Source organism: Larimichthys crocea, chromosome XIII, assembly GCF_000972845.2.
Source record: "Larimichthys crocea isolate SSNF chromosome XIII, L_crocea_2.0, whole genome shotgun sequence".
Taxonomy (NCBI): Eukaryota; Metazoa; Chordata; class Actinopteri; family Sciaenidae; genus Larimichthys; species Larimichthys crocea.
Genome location: NC_040023.1, coordinates 389198 through 409932, shown reverse-complemented (window position 1 = coordinate 409932; position 20735 = coordinate 389198). Strand labels below are relative to the sequence as shown.

The window sequence follows — 20735 nt, the reverse complement described above, 5'->3', positions numbered from 1 at the left end:
TGTACATTGTGCTGTGTTTTATGCCTGTTTTGCTAAATTAAGACTTCAATATCAGTGATTCTAGTTGTTGGACACTTGCATGCTACTTTCTCTGTTACCCACAAACCGGACTAATGTATACCACACAGTGCAATCCACTGATGGTGAAAAGGTGCTGGAGGACATTGATTCTCTAAAGACATGGCAGTCCACTGACTGTGAAAAGGTGCTGGAGGACATTGATTCTCTAAAGACGCTGGAGGACACTGATTCTTCAAAGACACTGCAGTCCACTGAAGGTGAAAAGGTGCTGGAGGACACTGATTCTCAAAAGACACTGCAGTCCACTGACGGTGAAAAGATGCTGGAGGACATCGATTCCCTAAGACACTGCAGTCCACTGACTGTGAAAAGGTGCTGGAGGACGCCAATTCTATAAAGACACTGCAGTCCACTGACAGTGAAAAGGTGCTGGAGGACGCCAATTCTCCAAAGACACTGCAGTCCACTGACAGTGAAAAAGTGCCGGAGGACGCCAATTCTCTAAAGACACTGCAGTCCACTGACAGTGAAAAGGTGCTGGAGGACACCAATTCTCTAAAGACACTGCAGTCCACTGACAGTGAAAAGGTGCTGGAGGACACCAATTCTCTAAAGACACTGCAGTCCACTGACAGTGAAAAGGTGCTGGAGGACACCAATTCTCTAAAGACACTGCAGTCCACTGACAGTGAAAAGGTGCTGGAGGACACCAATTCTCTAAAGACACTGCAGTCCACTGACAGTGAAAAGGTGCTGGAGGACGCCAATTCTCTAAAGACACTGCAGTCCACTGACAGTGAAAAGGTGCTGGAGGACGCCAATTCTCTAAAGACACTGCAGTCCACTGACAGTGAAAAGGTGCTGGAGGACGCCAATTCTCTAAAGACACTGCAGTCCACTGACAGTGAAAAGGTGCTGGAGGACACCAATTCTCTAAAGACACTGCAGTCCACTGACAGTGAAAAGGTGCTGGAGGACACCAATTCTCTAAAGACACTGCAGTCCACTGACAGTGAAAAGGTGCTGGAGGTCACCAATTCTCTAAAGACACTGCAGTCCACTGACAGTGAAAAGGTGCTGGAGGACGCCAATTCTCTAAAGACACTGCAGTCCACTGACAGTGAAAAGGTGCTGGAGGACACCAATTCTTTAAAGACACTGCAGTCCACTGACAGTGAAAAGGTGCTGGAGGACGCCAATTCTCTAAAGACACTGCAGTCCACTGACAGTGAAAAGGTGTAGGAGGACGCCAATTCTCTAAAGACACTGCAGTCCACTGGCTGTCAAAAGGTGCTGGAGGACGCCAATTCTCCAAAGACACTGCAGTTCACTGACAGTGAAAAGGTGCTGGAGGACGCTAATTCTCTAAAGACACTGCAGTCCACTGACAGTAAAAAGGTGCTGGAGGACGCCGATTCTCTAAAGACACTGCAGTCCACTGACTGTGAAAATGTGCTGAAGGAGGCCAATTCTCTAAAGACACTGCAGTCCACTGGCTGTCAAAAGGTGCTGGAGGAGGCCAATTCTCTAAAGACACTGCAGTCAACTGACAGTGAAAAGGTGCTGGAGGACGCCAATTCTCTAAAGACACTGCAGTCCACTGGCTGTCAAAAGGTGCTGGAGGACGCCAATTCTCCAAAGACACTGCAGTCCACTGGCTGTCAAAGGGTGCTGGAGGACACCAATTCTCCAAAGACACTGCAGTCCACTGACAGTGAAAATGTGCTGGAGAAGGCCAATTCTCTAAAGACACTGCAGTCCACTGGCTGTCAAAAGGTGCTGGAGGACGCCCATTCTCTAAAGACACTGCAGTCCACTGACAGTGAAAACGTGCTGGAGGACGCCAATTCTCCAAAGACACTGCAGTCCACTGACAGTGAAAAGGTGCTAGAGGACGCCAATTCTCCAAAGACACTGCAGTCCACTGACAGTGAAAAGGTGCTGGAGGACGCCAATTCTCTAAAGACACTGCAGTCCACTGGCTGTCAAAAGGTGCTGGAGGACGCCGATTCTCTAAAGACATTGCAGTCCACTGACAGTGAAAAGGTGCTGGAGGACGCTGATTCTCTAAAGACACTGCAGTCCACTGACAGTGAAAAGGTGCTGGAGGACGCTGATTCTTTAAAAAGGACAGGATCAGGACCAGCTTCAACCACTGGCCTGATATTAACTTATACCTGCTGTTGTATTGATGAATAAAAATACATCAAATATGATGTACATTGTGATGTGTTTTAACTATACCTGTTTTTCTAAATTAAGACTTCAATATCAGTAATTCTAGTTGTTGGACACTTGCATGCTCCTTTTTCTGTTACCCACAAACCAGACTAAAGTATAGCACACTCTGTCTTTGACACACATACACACACACGAGACAGGAGAGTACAGACATACAGACAGGAGAGGTAGTTAGTACAGGGCTGTGACGATCTTATTCAACACACCACTATTAGAACAATACAACGCTTCGAACATTTCCCTAAAATACCATTAAATACAAAGCTTGACAGAGCTTAGTAGAGTCTTCAAACCTTTCAGAATAAATGCAGCCTGTAACATTCAGAAAGATTTCCATAATCTGCGAGCAGTTGTTTTTTGCTGGTATCTGGAAGAAGAAGCAGAAGAGTCCTGGGGATTCTGGAAATGCCCTCAAAACAGCTGTATTGCTAAATGACCATCTGGGTTCCTCAAAGACTACCAGGGGTATTTCTTTTTAGTTTAGAAAATCATATGCACTGTGACTTGAATCTAATGGTAATAGATGAGACTTGTTAAATAAAGCAGTGAAGGTTTAGTTTACAATGTGTGATTGCACCTCTCATGAAATATTTGCTGTAAAAATGGCTGAAAGTGTAGTTACATACTCATACCCAACTAGGCAAAGCAGGCCACTGCCCAGGGCCCCCAGACCTATTAGGGTCCCAAAAGCCCCAGATTATATTATGTTTATTGCCTTTTGCTCATTTAATTACTTGCACATATGTTGCACCACAGATGTAACATAATTTCATCTGAGGCAAATCCTGCAGTATGATCTGGTTCTGTCATGTAGGAGTCATGTGCTCATATGATACATATTTATAAATAACATGGTGCTTAAGTTATCTAATTTAACATCTTTGTGATAGTTAAAATCCTTTGTTTCTCTCTCTCTCTTCACACACACACACACACATTGGTAACAGATGTTGTCCTTCTTTTAATTAAAGTCAACAAATTAAGACATCGTACTTACTCGCTGCTGCAGACACAGTCCTAACAACATACACACACAGACACACACACACACACACACACACACACACACACACACACACACACACACACGCACACACACACACACATTTCCATCTACACCACATTATTCTATAATCAGCTGTGGGGGAGCGCTTGTTTAGAAACACATTGAGATCTTAATTATTATTCAAGGGCAGCAGCAGACATTGGTGGACTTTGAAGTTCTTCTTCAGACTGTTTAAAGCTGTTGTTGTTCTTCAGCAGGTTTAAGGACATTGGCCTTAAACCTGCTGAAGCAAAACAACATTAATAATGAAACAGGCAATTAAATAAAAAAATTAACAGATTCATTTATTTGGCCACCTCATACCAATCCTAAACTGCTGTGTTTAATTTGCCAAATGACAATTGTTTTATGAATGGTTGGTAATATCAGCTACCATGTTAAAGCATGCTAGTTTCAGTAGCAGTTTGATGTTACAGTTAGATAAGCCACAGATAGAATGATGTACCACGCTTTAAACAGTCTACACCCTTTAGTGTCAAAAATTCAAAGTAGACTTTCTTTACAAAGACAAGACACACACAGTGAGCTGAGCGCACATATTCTGACTTAATTGTTTTATCTTCAGCAGTGGCTCAACAATTAAGTGTCAAAGAATCAACATACTGAAATCAGGTCAGAAAAAATGAACTGACTTTCTAACTTTCTTAAACAAGAGTAAAATACTAAAAATTAAAAAAAAAAAAGTCTGAGATGGCATGTCATCATGTCTGCCAATGATGAAAACACTTTAACTTAAAAATTAGACAATAATCTACAAATGATGACACGACTGATATAAATACATATATGAAGTAAACATTTTCACTGCAGCCATCTAACATTCACCTGCTTTAAATGAATATGAAGAAAATGACTCTCTGCTCATGGAGAAGAGACTTTGTATAACAGCACAAACAGCAAAATCAATAACACCACCAAAAAGTAAATAACCCATCTGTTTGGGTTTAGAGTCCACGTAACAGACCTATAAAGTAATAAATGATTTATTAACCTTAACATTGCAGTTTGATGTTACAGTTAGATAAGCCACAGATAGAATGATGTACCACGTTTTAAAAAATCAACACCCTTTAGTGTCAGAACTTCAAAGTAGACTTTCTTTACAAAGACAAGACACACAAAGTGAGCTGAGCGCACATCTTCTGACTTTATGGTTTTATCTTCAGCAGTGGCTCAACAATTGTCAGAGAATCAACATACTGAAATCAGGTCTTGAGACAGTTTTTTCTTTTTAACTAAAAATGTCCTTTAATCTCTGAAGGAAACTCTTTTTTTGGCCGTTGCAGAGTTTAGACTGACAGCAGTTGAATTCGAAGTTAGGGAGCACATATCTGTTGGCCAGAGTCATGAAGTCACAGTCAGCGTATCTGATACACCTAGTGTAGGTCTTATCTGAGGGGAGACAGTGTGAGAGACGCAGCATTAGTCTATTGAGCATTACTATTATATTTATCAGAAAGGTTACTTATGTATACCCATCATGTGCATTTCAGTGCCAAAAACAAGCAAAGCTGGTCAGCCTGTTTAAAGAATTAAAATCTTTTTCAGAAGCATTTTCCTCCAAATATGATATGTCTATAGAACATAACCATCTAACTGAAGAAATAAAATAAACTGATAAATGTCTTCATAGACATGATTCAGTAACACTAGAACTACTTCATTTGAGCAAATTCTGTCCACTGTTGCAATCTCCATTATGGAGCCTGTCGTTTTCAATCATGTTTTAACTAAACAGTTTATCCCCTTAAAAATGTCTTTTCAGTATTCTTGGTTGGTTTCCTTAGCAAGGCTTACTAGCACTGGTGAGTTTGAGGCAGCCATCTTCATCTTGGTTACAGTCCTGTTGGACATCACAAGCACTGATGATGCCATCGGGGCAGGAGTAACACTTAAGAGAGAGGCCTGGAGAAACAAAACAGAGTTCACTTGATTCACGGTCCTACTTCAGCCTGAAGTGTTACAGTCCGTCTATTTCATTATCATTTTTATTAGTGAATAATCATCTGAAAATAAGAATGATCTTTATATCTACAAACACTGCAGGTCCTCTTGCATGTTGAACCTCCATTTTTCTACAGTAGCCAAGATCGGACAAACTAGAAATTTGATAGCTTGAGATAGGTCCTTTTGCATTTTGTGTAAATTTTATTTTAGTAGTTTCAAAGCTGAAGTGAGGCAGTTGCAATCACCTACAATTAACTACACGGCTACAAACAACTACACCTACGCTTGATGCCACTAAATCCTACACTCTGCTCCTTTCAGTCAAAGGTTAAACAATAGCTGCTCAACAGTATTCAGTAAAATAATGTGTAAATAATCCATTTGTGGTTCTACCTTTTTAATGTGTTTTAAAGTGGTGCTTGCATCGTAAACAATGTAATACAGTCATTGTCTTTTTATGATGTTACTTTATTTTGCATGTCCATGATGCTTTTCACATTGAATTAATAGTTTAATATATTTCAATTTCCAAATTTTGTAGTTTCTATTTTTTTATATTTCTTAAAGTCAGACTTTCGGTGTGTATATGCATAATGGCATCAGACAAAGGACTCATCTCTGTACTTGTCCTGTTAGATCTTAGTGCTGCATTTGACACCATTGACCATCAAATTCTTTTAGACTGGAACATCAAATTGGCATCAAAGGAACCACCCTAAGCTGGTTTAAGTCGTATTTCTTAGATCAATCTTAGTTTGTTCACGTCAATGATGAATCCTCCATGCATACCAAAGTTTGTCACAGAGTCCCTCAAGGATCTGTACTAGGACCACTTCTATTCAGTTTATATATGCTTCCTCTAGGGAACATTATTAAGAATTACTCCATTAATTTTCAATGTTATGACAACAGCACCCAATTATATTTATCGATCAAGCCTGATGAAACTAATCGGTTAACTAAACTCCAAGCATGCCTTAAGGATATAAAAAGTTTGATGACTGTCTCGTTCAGGGTTATGCCTAGTCAGGCACAGTATTGGTTGAAGATGCAGTCACATCTCCCTTTACTGAAAACTCTCTCTCTCTGTCTGTCTCTCTCTCTGCCTCTCCCCATCACCACCACCATCTGTAAACATACATCTCTCATTAATGCATGTCACTAACTAAACTTCTTCCCCCGGAGTTTCTGTGCTCTCTCGTCCAGCAGGTTCTCATGGATCGTGGCTGCTGCTGTGGTCCTGCACAACGTCCACTACATATATTATAACTGTCATATCTCCTGCTACTGTAATCATTCATTGTCATTTTATCATTCATTGTACAATATGTCTCTGTTGATTTGTTCTGTACACGTGACATTTATTGCACATCTGTCCATCCTGGGAGAGGGATCCCTCCTCTGTGGCTCTTCCTGAGGTTTCTTCCACATTTTTTCCCTGTTAAAGGTTTTTGTGGGCAAGTTTTTCCTCACTCGAACCGAGGGTCTAAGGACAGAGGGTGTCACTCCCTGTACAGATTGCAAAGCCCTCTGAGGCAAATTTTTGTGACTTTGGGCTATACAAATAAAAATTGATTTGAAGAAGCCAAATGCCTGTAGGCATTGATTTCTGATAACTGTATTACAGTAAAAAAATAAAATAAAAAAGCAAACCCTTTTTTGTACTTGGTTGCTGGTCATGGAAGATGTGTCCCCACATTCATAAATAGAAGTTTGGACGGTGAAAACCTCAACAACAGTGGAAATAAGTCCAGGCCCTTAACATCATTCTCCCCCTGACAAAAAATGTGCCTGATATGTTATGAATGAATACTTATCACTGACTCTGCAGTGTGAATTGGAAGCATGTGACACGACGGCAGAACATACAAACTACACACACCGATCTGCCAAAATGTTCCCTCAGGCTGATGTGTTTCCTCTTTATGAATCATAAAAATCTGTTCGACTTAGCCCTACGCAGCTGAGGAGCAAACAGGGGGAAAAAAGAGCGAGCATTAATGAACAATTGATTCCTGCTTCAGCCTCTTTTTTCTTACCAAAGCCAAACGTGATGAAACTGACAGCGAGGAAAAACACCCCAGAGGTCCTCATCATGACCAGAAGCGTCTGAAAATCAGAACAAAAAGGAAAATTCACAACATATTGTAACATCTACATAAAAGTCAGGGAATTTGAAAACTGTTCAAAAAGCAAAACTAGATGACAGTCTGCCAATGATGAAAACACTTTAACTTAAAAATGAGACAATAATCTACAAATTAAGACACAACTGATATAAAAACATATATGACGTAAACATTTTCAATGCAGTCATCTAACATTCACCTGCTTTGAATGAATATGAAGAAAATGACTCTCTGCTCACAGAGAAGAGACTTTTTATAACAGCACAAACAGCAAAATCAATAACACCACCAAAAAGTAAATAACCCATCTGTTTGGGTTCAGAGTCCATGTTTGGATTTGATTCAGATAATTCTGATTATTTGACCAACAGTGCACTGTTTATGTAACATAGAATTCATAGATCATCTTCTGTCAGGATATATTGTTTCCCCTCATGAATAGAAACATGTTCAATTCAATCTATGTGTAATTTGACTTGTATTTGATTTATAAATGGACAGATGACACAGCAGTCATTAGGGATTTACTGATTACACAATTACGGTAATTCCACTTGTGGGTAAGTAATCTGATTACAGCTGTTTAACACAAGATTTCGTAATGACAGGGAGAAGCACAGAGGGGCAGAAAAGCAGGTTATCAGTAAATGAAGAGAGAGGACAAGGAAAGTGCAACAGTGTGGGACAACGTAAAGTGATTACCTGTGTGTTTCTGTGTTAGTATGTTTCATGTCTGGGAGCTTGGTAACATGTTGATGCAGATGTTTCACACTCACTTCATAACTGTGAGCTGGTAAATTGTTATTGCTGCAGGAGTTACCATAAAAGATATGTGTAATATGTCTGTCCATCACAGAAGGAGGAGAGTCAGCACATTTCTGCTGAGAGAGGTGTTAAAATGTGTCAGTGTAAACTTTACTGGAATTCATAACAGGAGGAAGAAGACAAAGAGAAGAGTGTTGGGCAGCAAATTGAAGTATGGACAATACTATAATATATATATGTTACAAAAAGGGAAACACAGAGATACAAAAATTGTCTTTTTCTCTGAGTTACAATTAATCAAATAGCTGCTGAAAATAGTCCCCAATAAAAAGCTCTGTTTTCTTCTAGTTGAGTAATATTTGCTAAAAGGTACAGTGCTCTTCTTTTTCAAATAAAACTATATCGTATCGTATATCATTATTATTGTCATCACATTTATATTTTCAGTAGACATAAATGGAAGTGGGGTTATATCACAAACAAGATAGTAGGAAGTTGCAGAGACAGAACACAGTATTGGTTTTAGTCTTTTCAGGGGTTTTACTGACAATAATAAAAATATAGAATAATGCCAACCTTATCCTTTAAAGCCTCTTAAATTTTAAAACCTAAACAGACATGAAAGTAGCAGTGACTAAGCTCAAAGAAAGGGTATTTGATTTTAAATTCACTGGGGTCCAACTGTTTTCAGTGCCTTTGATAAAGACTTAAAAGGCAATAAATTAAATGTAGAACTGAGGCAGATTATAGCCGATCTAATACCTCTTTCAACGCAACGTCACATCACTAAATTCACAGAACCTCTAGACCTTAAAGTTTAAATCCATTTAAAACAAATATTTCCATGCTGTGGATTTCTGTCCACAATGAAAACTGCCAGAAGAGCTGTTTTTTATTATGAAATTTTCACTCTGTAAAGTTTCTCAACCTCCCACTGCTGTCAGCAGTGACACAGGTTTTATATCAATAAACATTCAATCAGGACTGAAACTCTCCTCCGGGTGTTATGAGTTTTATAATCCTGAATTCATATTAAGTCCTCTTTCTTCCCGCTCTCTCTCGCTCTCTCTCTGCAGATCATTGTAAGTTTCAGAGCCTGAAATCAGAGGTCAGACACACACACACACACACACACACACACACACACACACACACACACACACACACATATATATATATATATATGGACCACAAGCATGAAATTCATGTTCATGTTACACTTTTTCCAGTATTTTCTTTATGGACCTGCAGCGTTTTGAATGAGTGTTAGCCTCAATGCTATAAAGAAGAGAGATCATTTCAATGTGAATAATAGATAAGATTATATTATAACCTGTAACAAAGTTTATCGCGATAAAATCTTTATCGTTGTGTCCTCAACAACGGAGTAATAACAATCACTTGAAGAGAATCATCTTATTTAGGAAAGCGGCCAGTGTCATGTTTAATTCAGAAGAGTTTGAAGTATAATTGTGAATCATTTATCCCAGGGGGAAGCTCAACATTCTGAAAGCAACATGACTTTCCTTTGCCATTGCAGCTATTTAGGCTAATGACTGGCTGTCCTGCTGCTCATTACTTCTTGTCTGAGGCCGTGCTAAAGGCTGGTGTAATGAGGCAAACCAGAGCTTTCATTTCTTTCTGGTACCGCCTCAGCTGTTAGTGGGGGTTTTCTTTGTGCTTCTGCAGTGCTCACACCTCAACCTACATAGACGTTTACTTCAAGCCATGCATTTTCTACTTATTTAGTTAGACGTTAAGAAAAAATGTTGGCACCCTTGTCTCTCTGTGGCATTACGTGATTACAACTTTGTTTTTCTTCAGAGGTGTGAGTGTGTAAAATAAAACTGTGAGCAGATCGGTCCTTTTATCGAAATGCCAGAACTCCTTGGGAATGGACCTTTTATTTCAGACAGAGGTTGTCAAAAGCAGCTTCTCATTTTTAGGTAAGGTCATTTGTAAGATAACCTGTAACCCCACACATTAATGTTGTCAGTCAAAGGGGAAGTTCACAGGTTACAGGTGTTCAGCAGCACTACTATACGCAAAGGAATTTTTTTTCTTGCCACTGTCACCAAGTGCTCACTCATGGGCATCGCTTGTTCTCTGTAAATAATATTAAAACTGAATAGAATTGAGCTACATAGAAGTTGCATAAACTTCAGAGAGAGACAGCTGTGCAAAATGTGATAAATTGCCTCAAGTGATGTCACTTGAGTCAAGTTTGAAAATAAAATAAAAAGCTGTGGGGTTGGAAAGAAGTTAACTAACAGGACTTCTGTAGCCCCCATCATCTCTGCTACTACTAGCATAACAGAACCAAATCTCAGACAGAAAAGTTGATGGTCAAGTTCATGGTAGGCAACCACGTTTAGCTTTTTTTTACATTTTTTTTTTTAACATTTTTTTTTAATTTTTTTTCCTGCATGAACTTTTTTAAGTTCAACAATGTTGTAGGAGTGTGATGCAAAATTGTGAAGTACAAATCCATCTTGATATTATAAATAAAGTGTTACATAAAGACATAACTAGATGAAACTACTAAGCTATGACTGGACGATTGCTATCTGTCTGTGGGAGGAGTTTAGTGAATGGTCTCCACTGTTCAGTCTCTACCAGTTCCATTTATATGCAGCATTAGAACGACGTTCTGTGGAAAACTAATTTTTTTCAACACTTTAGCCAGATAGTACTGGATGGAAAACACAAATTGTTGCCTGCTGCTGGAGTCAGGTAGTGATTAATGAATGAATCCAAACTTGAAGAGGAGTGTAAAAAACAAGAAATTGTGATTTTGTTTAATGTTGAACATTCACATTCCCTTCCTCTTCCCTTCCTCCCCCCCTTTACTTTATTTCTGCTCCTCTTTTACTCCATTCATTCATTGTCTTTTGTTTCATTTTTTCTTTCAGTCTACATTCCTCTCTGTCTTTCTCTCATTTCCCAGTCCACTGAGTTAAATATGGGAAAACCAAACCAATCAGGCCATGACATGGTTATTATTTTTAAGTACTGATTTTTTTTAATTCCCTCTCTCTCTCTCTCTCTCTCTCTCTCTCTCTCTCTCTCTCTCCTCTTCTTCCCTTCCTCTAGCCCTTTATTTCTCTCTTTCTCTCAGTCTGTATTATCTCCATCTGAGAAACTGAAAAAACACCATAAGATTTAAACCCATGAATAAATAAATGATTAACATTTGACAAACGTGTGTGTGTGAGTGTGTGTGTGTGCCTTTTAAAGAACTGTCAGAGGAAAAACTACTTGATTATCATGAATTAAGAAACCATCTACTATACGCATACTTCACTCAGAGGATCCATAAGAAACCTGTAATGAAAAGAGTTTCCATAAAAAATACAAAATACATGTAGACATGTAGAAACTACATGTATTATGCTAATCATGTGCCCACTGTGGAAAGTTACTCAACCTTATCCAGGAATTGAAACGCACATGTTAGAGCTCATTTAAAGTGAGCAGTGAGCATTTATAATTCATAATATCTTCAGCGGGATTGAGGGCGGAGAGGGCTGCAGGTTTGGGACACAGGATCATAACAGTTTTGAGTTTGTTTCTGTGTTTTCTGTTTTTTCTTTGTAGTTCCACCCTGTCTGTCTCCTTCTACTCTACATTCTCTCCTGTCTTGTTTCCCACCTTTTTTGATTTGGCATTTGTCCCTGATTAGTCCTGTCTATTTAGTTCCTGTGTTTCATTTGTTTCCTTGTCTGTCCGTTCTTGGTTTCTTGTGTTATGTGCCTGTGTGTTTTCTACATTGTTTCTCAGAGTGTCCGAGTCCCTCGCACTCAAGGTTCCAGTATTTGTATCTTTTCTGATTTTGACCCTGCTCTTTGCTTTTTGCCTTTTTGGATTAGTTGCCCGTTTCTTTGAGTCTTTTGTTTGTGATTTTCTTATTTATTTATTTTTTGCCTGGTTTTCCCAGTCTGTTTTTTTGTGCCCTTTGGTTATTTTGTATCCTGCTCCTGGTTTCTTTGTGTTATTACCTCTCACCATTTTGTTTGCCATTAAAGTTAGTACATGTTTAATTCCCTGCATTTGGGACCTTTTCTGTAAGGACACACCCTTGTGATAAGGATGCAGCACCACAAACAGGACAAAGGTACAATAAAAAAGTATGGATCAGCAGCAATTGTTAAACTCAGAAACAACTGATTTTCATTCTCTAATTTCATGGAAGACTCCAGCTATAATAGTTTTTTGGGGCAGCAGAAACAAGTGAACATAGCACTGATGATGATCTATTTCACAGTTGTCGTTTTTTAGTCGTTTATTAAAGCACAACACACTAAACTATTTTATGGGCCTCACTAACTAATCTAACTCTGATAAATTCACATTGAAACTCACATTCTAAACTGTAATGAAAGATTTGGGCCACTTGAGGGCAACAGAAATGAGCTGTGAACACAACATTGGCATATAAACTCTTCTAACTCTTATTTATACATCCTGCAGTTACATTGCAACATTAGCATTCATGAGTCAGGTCTGTCATAAATCCAATGTTTTCTCTTTTAGCTCTACCACAGAGGGAAACATCTGGCTCTTTAGCTGCTTAATGCTCCACTATGTTCACCAGCTAGTCTCTGACTGTCTGTCTGCTGTTTAGTGCTGAGCAGGTGGCATACAGTAGTGAATGAAAGGAAAACAGTTAAGTTGCTAAAGCTAAAGAAAAATGAGCTAAAACTCTAATTTTAATAATTTTGGTTGGGTTCATCACCATGAGTGACCTATTTCAAATTGCCATTTGATACATTGCTATTATAAAATATCGATTTCATCCACTCTAACCTCTTCTATTGTCTGATGACAGGTGACCAGTAAGATAATAGCTATTAAACTGCTTGATCTACAAAAAAGAGTGTTAAATTCTTGTTTTTTAAGTGTCTTCTCTTTATCCTCAGTATGGAGGGTTTGAATTTCTTCCCTCAGGAGAGACATTTAGAATACCAAAGGCCAGATTTAACAGGGTGATAAATTCTTTTATCTTTCCTGAAATCAAATTGTTAAATGCTCACAATGAGTCAGCTAAGGATGAATCTTTTATGTGAAAATGTCTGGATGATGACAACGATCTTGTTCCAATTATACGTGACCGTAATGTGTGATACGATTTACCAGAACTACATTTTTCCCTCTATATATTCCCAAGGTTGTGTTACCTGTGATGCCCTCCTTTACACACACACACACACACACACAGCAGTAGCATGTGTGACACTGACAAAGTAAGGACATACACTCAAACATTGAGATCCCACAGGACAGCAGTTTTCAACTTGTCCGGTCATTTTCAGTACGCTGACAATTAAGTGGTGTAACTAGCCTTTAATTAGATAGGAAGAAATAGTGTCCTCATTAAGGACATAATTAACTCAATCAGTGAACGCTAAAGAGCACTGAGATACCAATTAAACTTCACATATATGTACGGCACCTGAATGCATCATGTCAGAGAGAGCGAGAGAGAGAGACAGAGAGAGAGAGACCTATGTATTTATTATCTCGTGGTCGGGCATGTGAGGGTTAACGCAGTGAATTAATAGATGTATAGAGGAGAGAGAGAAACGCCATAGGTAGTATAATTATCTTGAATGACCTGAGTGTCCATGCATGTAGGACATTGCTGCTCTCTAACTCCTCTTCTCTCACTCACTCTCTCTAAATCTAACTGATTTTACTTTCCCTCTCCTCCTCCTCTCCCTCCATCTTCATTGTTCTCGCGGACAGAAACACCTCAGTAACTCTCGTCTCTCCCTTCACTGTCCCACTTCACCTCTTCTCTGGTGCTTCTTTTTGCTATTAGAGGCAAATTTAACCTCTACAACTGCATCAGACTTCAAATACAAAAGTCAAAGTGAACTGTCACTGTGACACAATTTCCCAAATGTTGACTTTTCAAAGGCAACAAAAAAAATGAAATCTGCTTAAAGTATCAAAAGTAAAAGTACTCATTATATAGAAAAATGGTCCCTGTCAGTGTTAACATATTATATATGTTTTTTGATTATTATCACTGCAGCATTTATGTGTGTGTTGCATTTTACAGCTGTAGATGTTTAAGAGCTTTTTTAATTTTTATCTTAAATATTTGTTCAGGCACATAAAGACAAAGAGAATGAATAAATAAATACAGCAACAACAACAAAAAAGAAATGAAATATTAAATGCATGTCAAAGTTAGGTTCATCTCAAAATTAGGGCTACTCAGTAATCTGACACCTAGTACAGAAGCATGTCTAAATACACATATAAACATGCATACATACATGAAAATAGATATTTAGACACACGCATTTCCCTGAGGTTGACATAGTTTTAGCCATTTGGTATACTGACTGGTAGTTTAATCTACATTAATGCATAATATATAGCTATTCATGTGGTACAAGTACCTTAAATGTGCACTTAAGTAGTACAGTCACACAGTCTTCATCAGCTGCAGGATCTGACACAAACAGTATCACCTGAAGGTCGGTAAAAGTGTACCGTAAACATTTTAACGGAAGGTTAAAGGCCCGGTGTGATTTAGTAGCATTTATAGTGTAGTTAGTTAGTCTAGTTAGGCTGAGACCCCCTCCACTTATCCTCTTGTTCCAAGCATGAAGCACAAACTACAGTGGCTGCAAACCGGTCTTTGGTTTGTCCGTTCTAGGCTACCATTCAACATGGAAGACCCTGTGGGGAGAGAGACCCACAACATCTGTACATTTAAAGAGTGAAGGTTGTTATAATTATTCTTATTTTCAGGTAATTATACACTAATACTAATTAAAACATAGTTTTATTATATAGCATTCCCATGTCACGTCATTCCACTTGTCACAAGGAGCATGGTGTAATGTCTTCTCTGGAGAAGATGTGTCAAGTCTGAGAGAAATACTCCAGTGATATCACATAAATAATCTCAGCTTTCACTCTTAAAGGCTACAAAGTCTGTGCTATATGTGCATGCGTCTGTCTGTATGTGTGTGTGTGTCTGGATTACCAATGTTTGGAATTTATTTCCAGAGCTCCAGAAAGCTCTGTTTGACTTTTTCACAACAGGGGGTCTTGCTTCAATCACATGCCCCCTGTGTGTGTGTGCGTGTGTGTGTCTGTGTTATGTTTTATGAGTGTGTTCGCTCTGTGAGTCTGTGTTTGTCCAATTGCAACATGCGAATAGCTTTGTACTACTTGCTTATTGTGTTTCATCAGGTTTATGCACGTATGTGTGTGTGCGTGTGTGTTTGCATGCATGTGCGTGGGTGTGGGTGTCGTCCAGGGAACATATAACCGGATTAGCCGTCATGCTTTTATTTCTGTAATGGAAACATCAGCTTCCTGAAAGAAAGTAGGGCTGAGGCCAGCAAGTGTGTATGAGACAGTGGGGAAGAGAGAATATGTGCAGTAGGAGGAAGGACGATTCGTTGTGCAAGATGCTGATTCATTGTAGTGTAGTGTCACCATTTAATATATCATCTTGTCTTTTCTCAGGATTTTATTCTCATTTTTGTTATTCTGATATTCGGGTTGTTACATGTCAAAGGAACACTCATTTTCCATGTCAAAGTCATTTCACTTGTCACGAGGAGCATGGTGTAATGTCTTCTCTGGAGAAGATTTGTCAAGTCTGAGAGAAATACTCCTCCACTACAATGTGAAACTGAGGAATCTTCTCAAGAATCATATTTTCTAATCCAGAACACACAAGAGTATTCCTGAGAAGTAATTAGCTGAGAGACAACAAGAAGAATGAGAGTGAACACTTCATCTTTCCCTAGTGCTTTCATGTTGTTTCTGGGAGCTGCAAAAGATGTTTCTCAATGAAGCTGCAGCACTGTGAGATGTTAGAGAAACAAACAGCTATTGATCTTGTGTAGTGGTTTATTTTTATAGCCAGTGGGCTGAATTTCTTGTTTATCAATCAATTTAGAAAATTAATTTTTACATTTTATATGCCTTTATTCGAGAGCTGACAGGAAATGGTGCACATGATATTTCCATTTTTTAAACTTCTAATTATGTTAAAGGGCCTGTGTGTGTGTGTGTGTGTGTGTGTGTGTTTGTGTGTGTGTGTGTGTGTGTGTGTGTGTGTGTGTTTGTTTGTCTGTCTGCGTTACATTGTTAAACTTGATAAATTTGTGTGCAGGGAACATCTACAGGGGGGGGGGGGGGGGGGGGGGGGGGGGGGGGGAGGGGGGGGGGGGGGGGGGGGGGGGGGGGGGGGGGGTGAAAACAGGTCACAGGACAGTGTGTGTTTTCTCTCAAAGATTAACAGTGTGGGGGTCAACATGCCTGTGTGTGTGTGTGTGTGTGTGTGTGTGTGTGTGTGTGTGTGTGTTGGGTGTGCAGGGGCAGATGTCCAGGGTCCCATGCCATAAGCAATTGTGTGTATACGTGTGTGTGTGTGTGTGTGTGTGTGTGTGTGTGTGTGTGTGTGTGTGTGTGTGCAGTGTTTGTTGCTGTCTGTTGTGTCTGAAGTGATGTGCAGCCAATCAACTGAATATCCTTCCTGTCAGTGATTTCTGACGCCAATGACAAGTGACTGTTGACATGATTTCAGTCCAGAAAGCAACAGCAGTGTTTGAATTTCACTAAATACAAACAAAACAATATTATATCATATATTGACAATGACAGGGAGATGTACCAATTTGAACAATATCAGCAGCCCTGCAGTGCTGAGTAGATAGTTGGAATACAATAAAACACAAACGAGTACCTTACTGTTGATTTTAAGTTTGGTTGAACAGCTAAATGATTACAAAACTCCTCCAATGAACTCAATTTTTTTTATCAATCAGAGATTTGAGATCTGAGGCTTTGATATTTGAACAAATGCGAAACCATAATCTCTCGGTTCACAAATGAACATGCACTTCAACAATAATTACAGTTTTACTTAAACATTATGTGTAACAGCTAAACTCTACACTCTACTCTACTGACTGTGTGAATTTCTGTGATTACACAGAGCAGCTGCGCCATCTACTGGTTTGTATAGTAACCTACACACACACACACACACACACACACACACACACACACACAGTCTATTAGTTTGGTTGAACAGCTAAATGATTACAAAACTCCTCCAATGAAGACATTATTAGTTATCATTAGTATAGTATGTCATAATATTTAACCTATCCTCCACTTAGACATCAGCTGGTAGAGTCACATTGAAATCATGCATTTGATCAGCTCATAGCTCACCATCATCTTTATACGATCATCACGAACACAGTACAGTGGAAACTTTAATCATGCATTGTTTAAATGAGTCAGGGATTACAAGATATGAAAGATGCCAGTAAAGCACAGTATCATCATTGTTGCCTCGTAACTTTTGACAACTTCTGATCTGTCAAGGAAAAACTTAGACAGCATTGTTCACATTCTGGTCTGGGGTGAAGAGATTTTAATCAAGCCGTAAAACCACATTTGTGTTTTTGTTTTGTTCTTGGTGGATCTGTACACTGTCAATCAGCATCCTGTGAGCCAGAGTTCTTGTGGTTTCCTCTGAGACCTGGGCAGCTTATCAAGTGATGATTGCGTGCATATACACAGACAAAGTGCTGGGCAAAACAAGGACAAAGGACTGTAGCAGAAAGCCATTGTAAAATCTTAGTTAAAAGTTTACACTTGTCTTCATGTATGCTGTAAGTGTTAAAGAGCATTCATCTATTAACCCTATAAACTTGCGATTTCTCCATGCCCAGTGCTGAAACCATTACAATAAACTCTTTAAACTCTGTCCTTTGGTTTTCATGATTAACACTGAAGAACGTTTTATGAGAAATTTGTTTTTCCTTTGTTGCCAGTGAAAGGTTGTTTGATCAACATTCGTGACAGATCCTTTTTCAGGAAGTTATCGTCTTACATGTACAAGGAAATGTACATGCTAGTGGCAACTTTGAGACATAACAAAATGCATTTTTTAAATTACTGGGTTTAATCTCTCAGAATGTCGTCTGTCTGTCTTTCTCACGAAATCTCTAACATGATGCAACTTCATACTCGCACTATATGTCTTAACTGTGTTGATACAATAGTAGAAGCAGTAAACTAGGCCTTTTTTTAGTGTTTCCATAAAACTGGAAGCACTATTGTCTAATAATACACTGTAGTGTAAGTAAGTAAGTATCTGGACAAAGATGTCCACATATTGCCGTCCATCTATGGTGCTCCCAGAGAAAATGTCTCATTCCCAACTTTAACTTCATTATTGAGTTCATATTTATGAGAGGTGTCACCAGACAGAGACTCTCATAAATAACTGCCATTCAACAGAACTTGAGGACATTTGGGGATTGAGCAGTCAGTGAGTATGTTTACAGGCACATTAGTGACCTGGTTTTGATCATATTCAGCATATGACGTCTACATGGAACATGAGAAAGCTGGTTATTGATATATCTGTCAATCTCAGAAGAAATCATCTATCGTCTGTCAACAATTTAGCCTCAGGGGGGAACGGCCAGTGTTTCTGGGCTTCCGATGTAGCCAGCAGATACCTAGAAAAGGGATATCCGGATAATAGATATCCAGGCCAAGACCTCCTCTGCGGTCTCATTAGCAAATTGAGACACATTTTGGCCAATAGATATCTGTATATGAATGCGGATACATTAAAAAAAAAGCTAAACCATCATCAGGCAATAGTCAATGGGTATCAAAAATACCTCTGAGGTACCATCTGAAAAAAATATGACTCTGTATTCTCTGATAGGAGTTCTATTAAATGATGTTCTAACAGATTACACTTGTATGCTCATATTTACTTCTTAACCTCATTTTACTCAAACTCAGTTGAATAATTCAGTGGTCGTGAGGTAACATATGCCTGTATATGAGCATGCAGAAGCAACATTATTATAGAAGGTTAGTTGTCATCAATCAATTTTCTCAATACCCTGGTAGGGGCGAGACATAGGGAGTCAATCTTGACACACAGCTATCTGTTTATAGATTTCATATCCTTGTTTACGTGATCATAAGGTGTTTGATGGTCCATTATCCTGGTTTTGTATCAGAGTACTCCAGCTAGAAGGCTTCTCAAACCCAGAGCATGTGCTGTGTCGGTTTCTGAAAGCAGGATGCAGGACCTACATTACTTTGCATCCAAACCTGCTGCACACCTGAGTCATGGTGGACAATTAGAGCCTTTTAATTCATATGTTAGTGTAGTGAATACATCTAAAACACAGTAGGTGAAGCATGATGTAGTTGGCAACAGATTGGCTGGTCCTTGAATTCCCAGAAATAGTAGATTGAACTGATGAACCTAGATAAGCAACAGAACATCTTCAAGAGTTTCCACAACATAGTTGGCGTTGGTGTTGATGAAACAGTGACTTGCTCAAACTCTATTTTGAGTATATTTTTTTGCATCATATTCTGGAAACCGTCCTGACAAAGAGCATCAACTTGCTCAGATTGTGATTACACAACCTGACTTGTCCCTGATTCCGGATCTGATTCACTGAAAGGAGGAACAGGAAGATTTATCAGCTGTTTAACAAGAACGGTGAGCTCTAGACTCTGAGTTCTGAAATTCACTAAAGTATGAGGAATTGATTAATATCACCATATCCACATTCATTGATGCATATTGGAACAACGTTCATTGTCACGTGGAAGGACAATGCATCAGACTATGTGAACTATTTGCTCTCATAACCCATTATGATGTTCGGTTGTGTTTTGTATAATATTGAAGTTTTACTTTTGGTTATTTTGGTAATACAAGATATTTTATGTTGTCTTGAGATATGAATTTGTCTTATTGTATTAAAACCCCAGGCAAGTGGAGAATTAGTCTTTCATGTATCTACCTGAGAGCAGAGTTACTATATACTGTTATCATATGCGAAGTAATCAAACTTGAAGGAGCTATATGTTATATTTCTGATATATACTGTATTATGTCAATCATATAAACATATATAGGCAATACATTTGGGGAAACCCATAATTTTGGAAAGTGTTTTGGGAGTTGTTGGGAAATTTTCCAAACAAATGCTATGAATCCTAGGTTTTTCCTAACTTGCATTGACTGATTGTAGTTTCCTCCTCCAGAGGGAGGACGGGAAATATATTTAATACACTGTAGGTGAACCAAGATGAATTTGGCAACAGGTTAGTTGGGAGTAGGAAAGTCCCTGGGTTTCCAGGCTTTCATAATAGATAGGATTAATTAATCTAGATATGTTTGACAGTACAACTGGGTACTATCGAATAGGTGTGGAATGTTCAAAAGAGTATTAGCCAAGGCTGGTAAAAGGTTATGAACAGGTGAAGTTAGATTTCCGAAAAATGGAGAAAGATTACACAAGATGACAGTGTTTGCCACATGAAGACTGAAAGGCTCTATTTTGCATGTCAAACTGATCTATACTGGGGCAGCTTCAATTGTTTAGGACCAGTATCCTTATCATTGTTCTCTCTCATTTTCTCTCTCTCTATCCTCATCTCCCCCTCTTTGTACTGTCCACCAGAGGCTCTCCCCCCAAAAATTTTGTATTTCTTAGATGCAATTTTCTGCATTATAGTCAATTTTAGGGTGA

At 38.8% G+C, this 20735-nt stretch overlaps 1 protein-coding gene across 1 annotated transcript; it reads right to left on the bottom strand.

The window, feature by feature from the left end:
• Window positions 1-4191: 4191 nt before the first annotated feature.
• On the bottom strand, window positions 4192-7727 carry LOC104927576 (CD59 glycoprotein). Its single transcript, XM_010741689.3, has 4 exons — window positions 7604-7727; window positions 7315-7384; window positions 5126-5233; window positions 4192-4720 (listed from the first exon to the last, which is right to left on the bottom strand). The coding sequence occupies exons 2-4, from the start codon at window positions 7370-7372 to the stop codon at window positions 4560-4562; spliced, it is 327 nt and encodes a 108-aa protein (XP_010739991.1). The 5' UTR covers window positions 7373-7384; window positions 7604-7727; the 3' UTR covers window positions 4192-4559.
• Window positions 7728-20735: the final 13008 nt, after the last annotated feature.

Excerpts from the sequence above, each read along its gene's own strand:
- LOC104927576 (XM_010741689.3), bottom strand. The coding sequence starts at position 7,372 with ATGATGAGGACCTCTGGGGTGTTTTTCCTCGCTGTCAGTTTCATCACG. Across the intron at positions 5,234-7,314 it reads TTTCATCACGTTTGGCTTTG|GCCTCTCTCTTAAGTGTTAC; the intron begins GTAAGAAAAAAG and ends TTGTTTCTCCAG. Across the intron at positions 4,721-5,125 it reads CCTCAAACTCACCAGTGCTA|ATAAGACCTACACTAGGTGT; the intron begins GTAAGCCTTGCT and ends GTCTCCCCTCAG.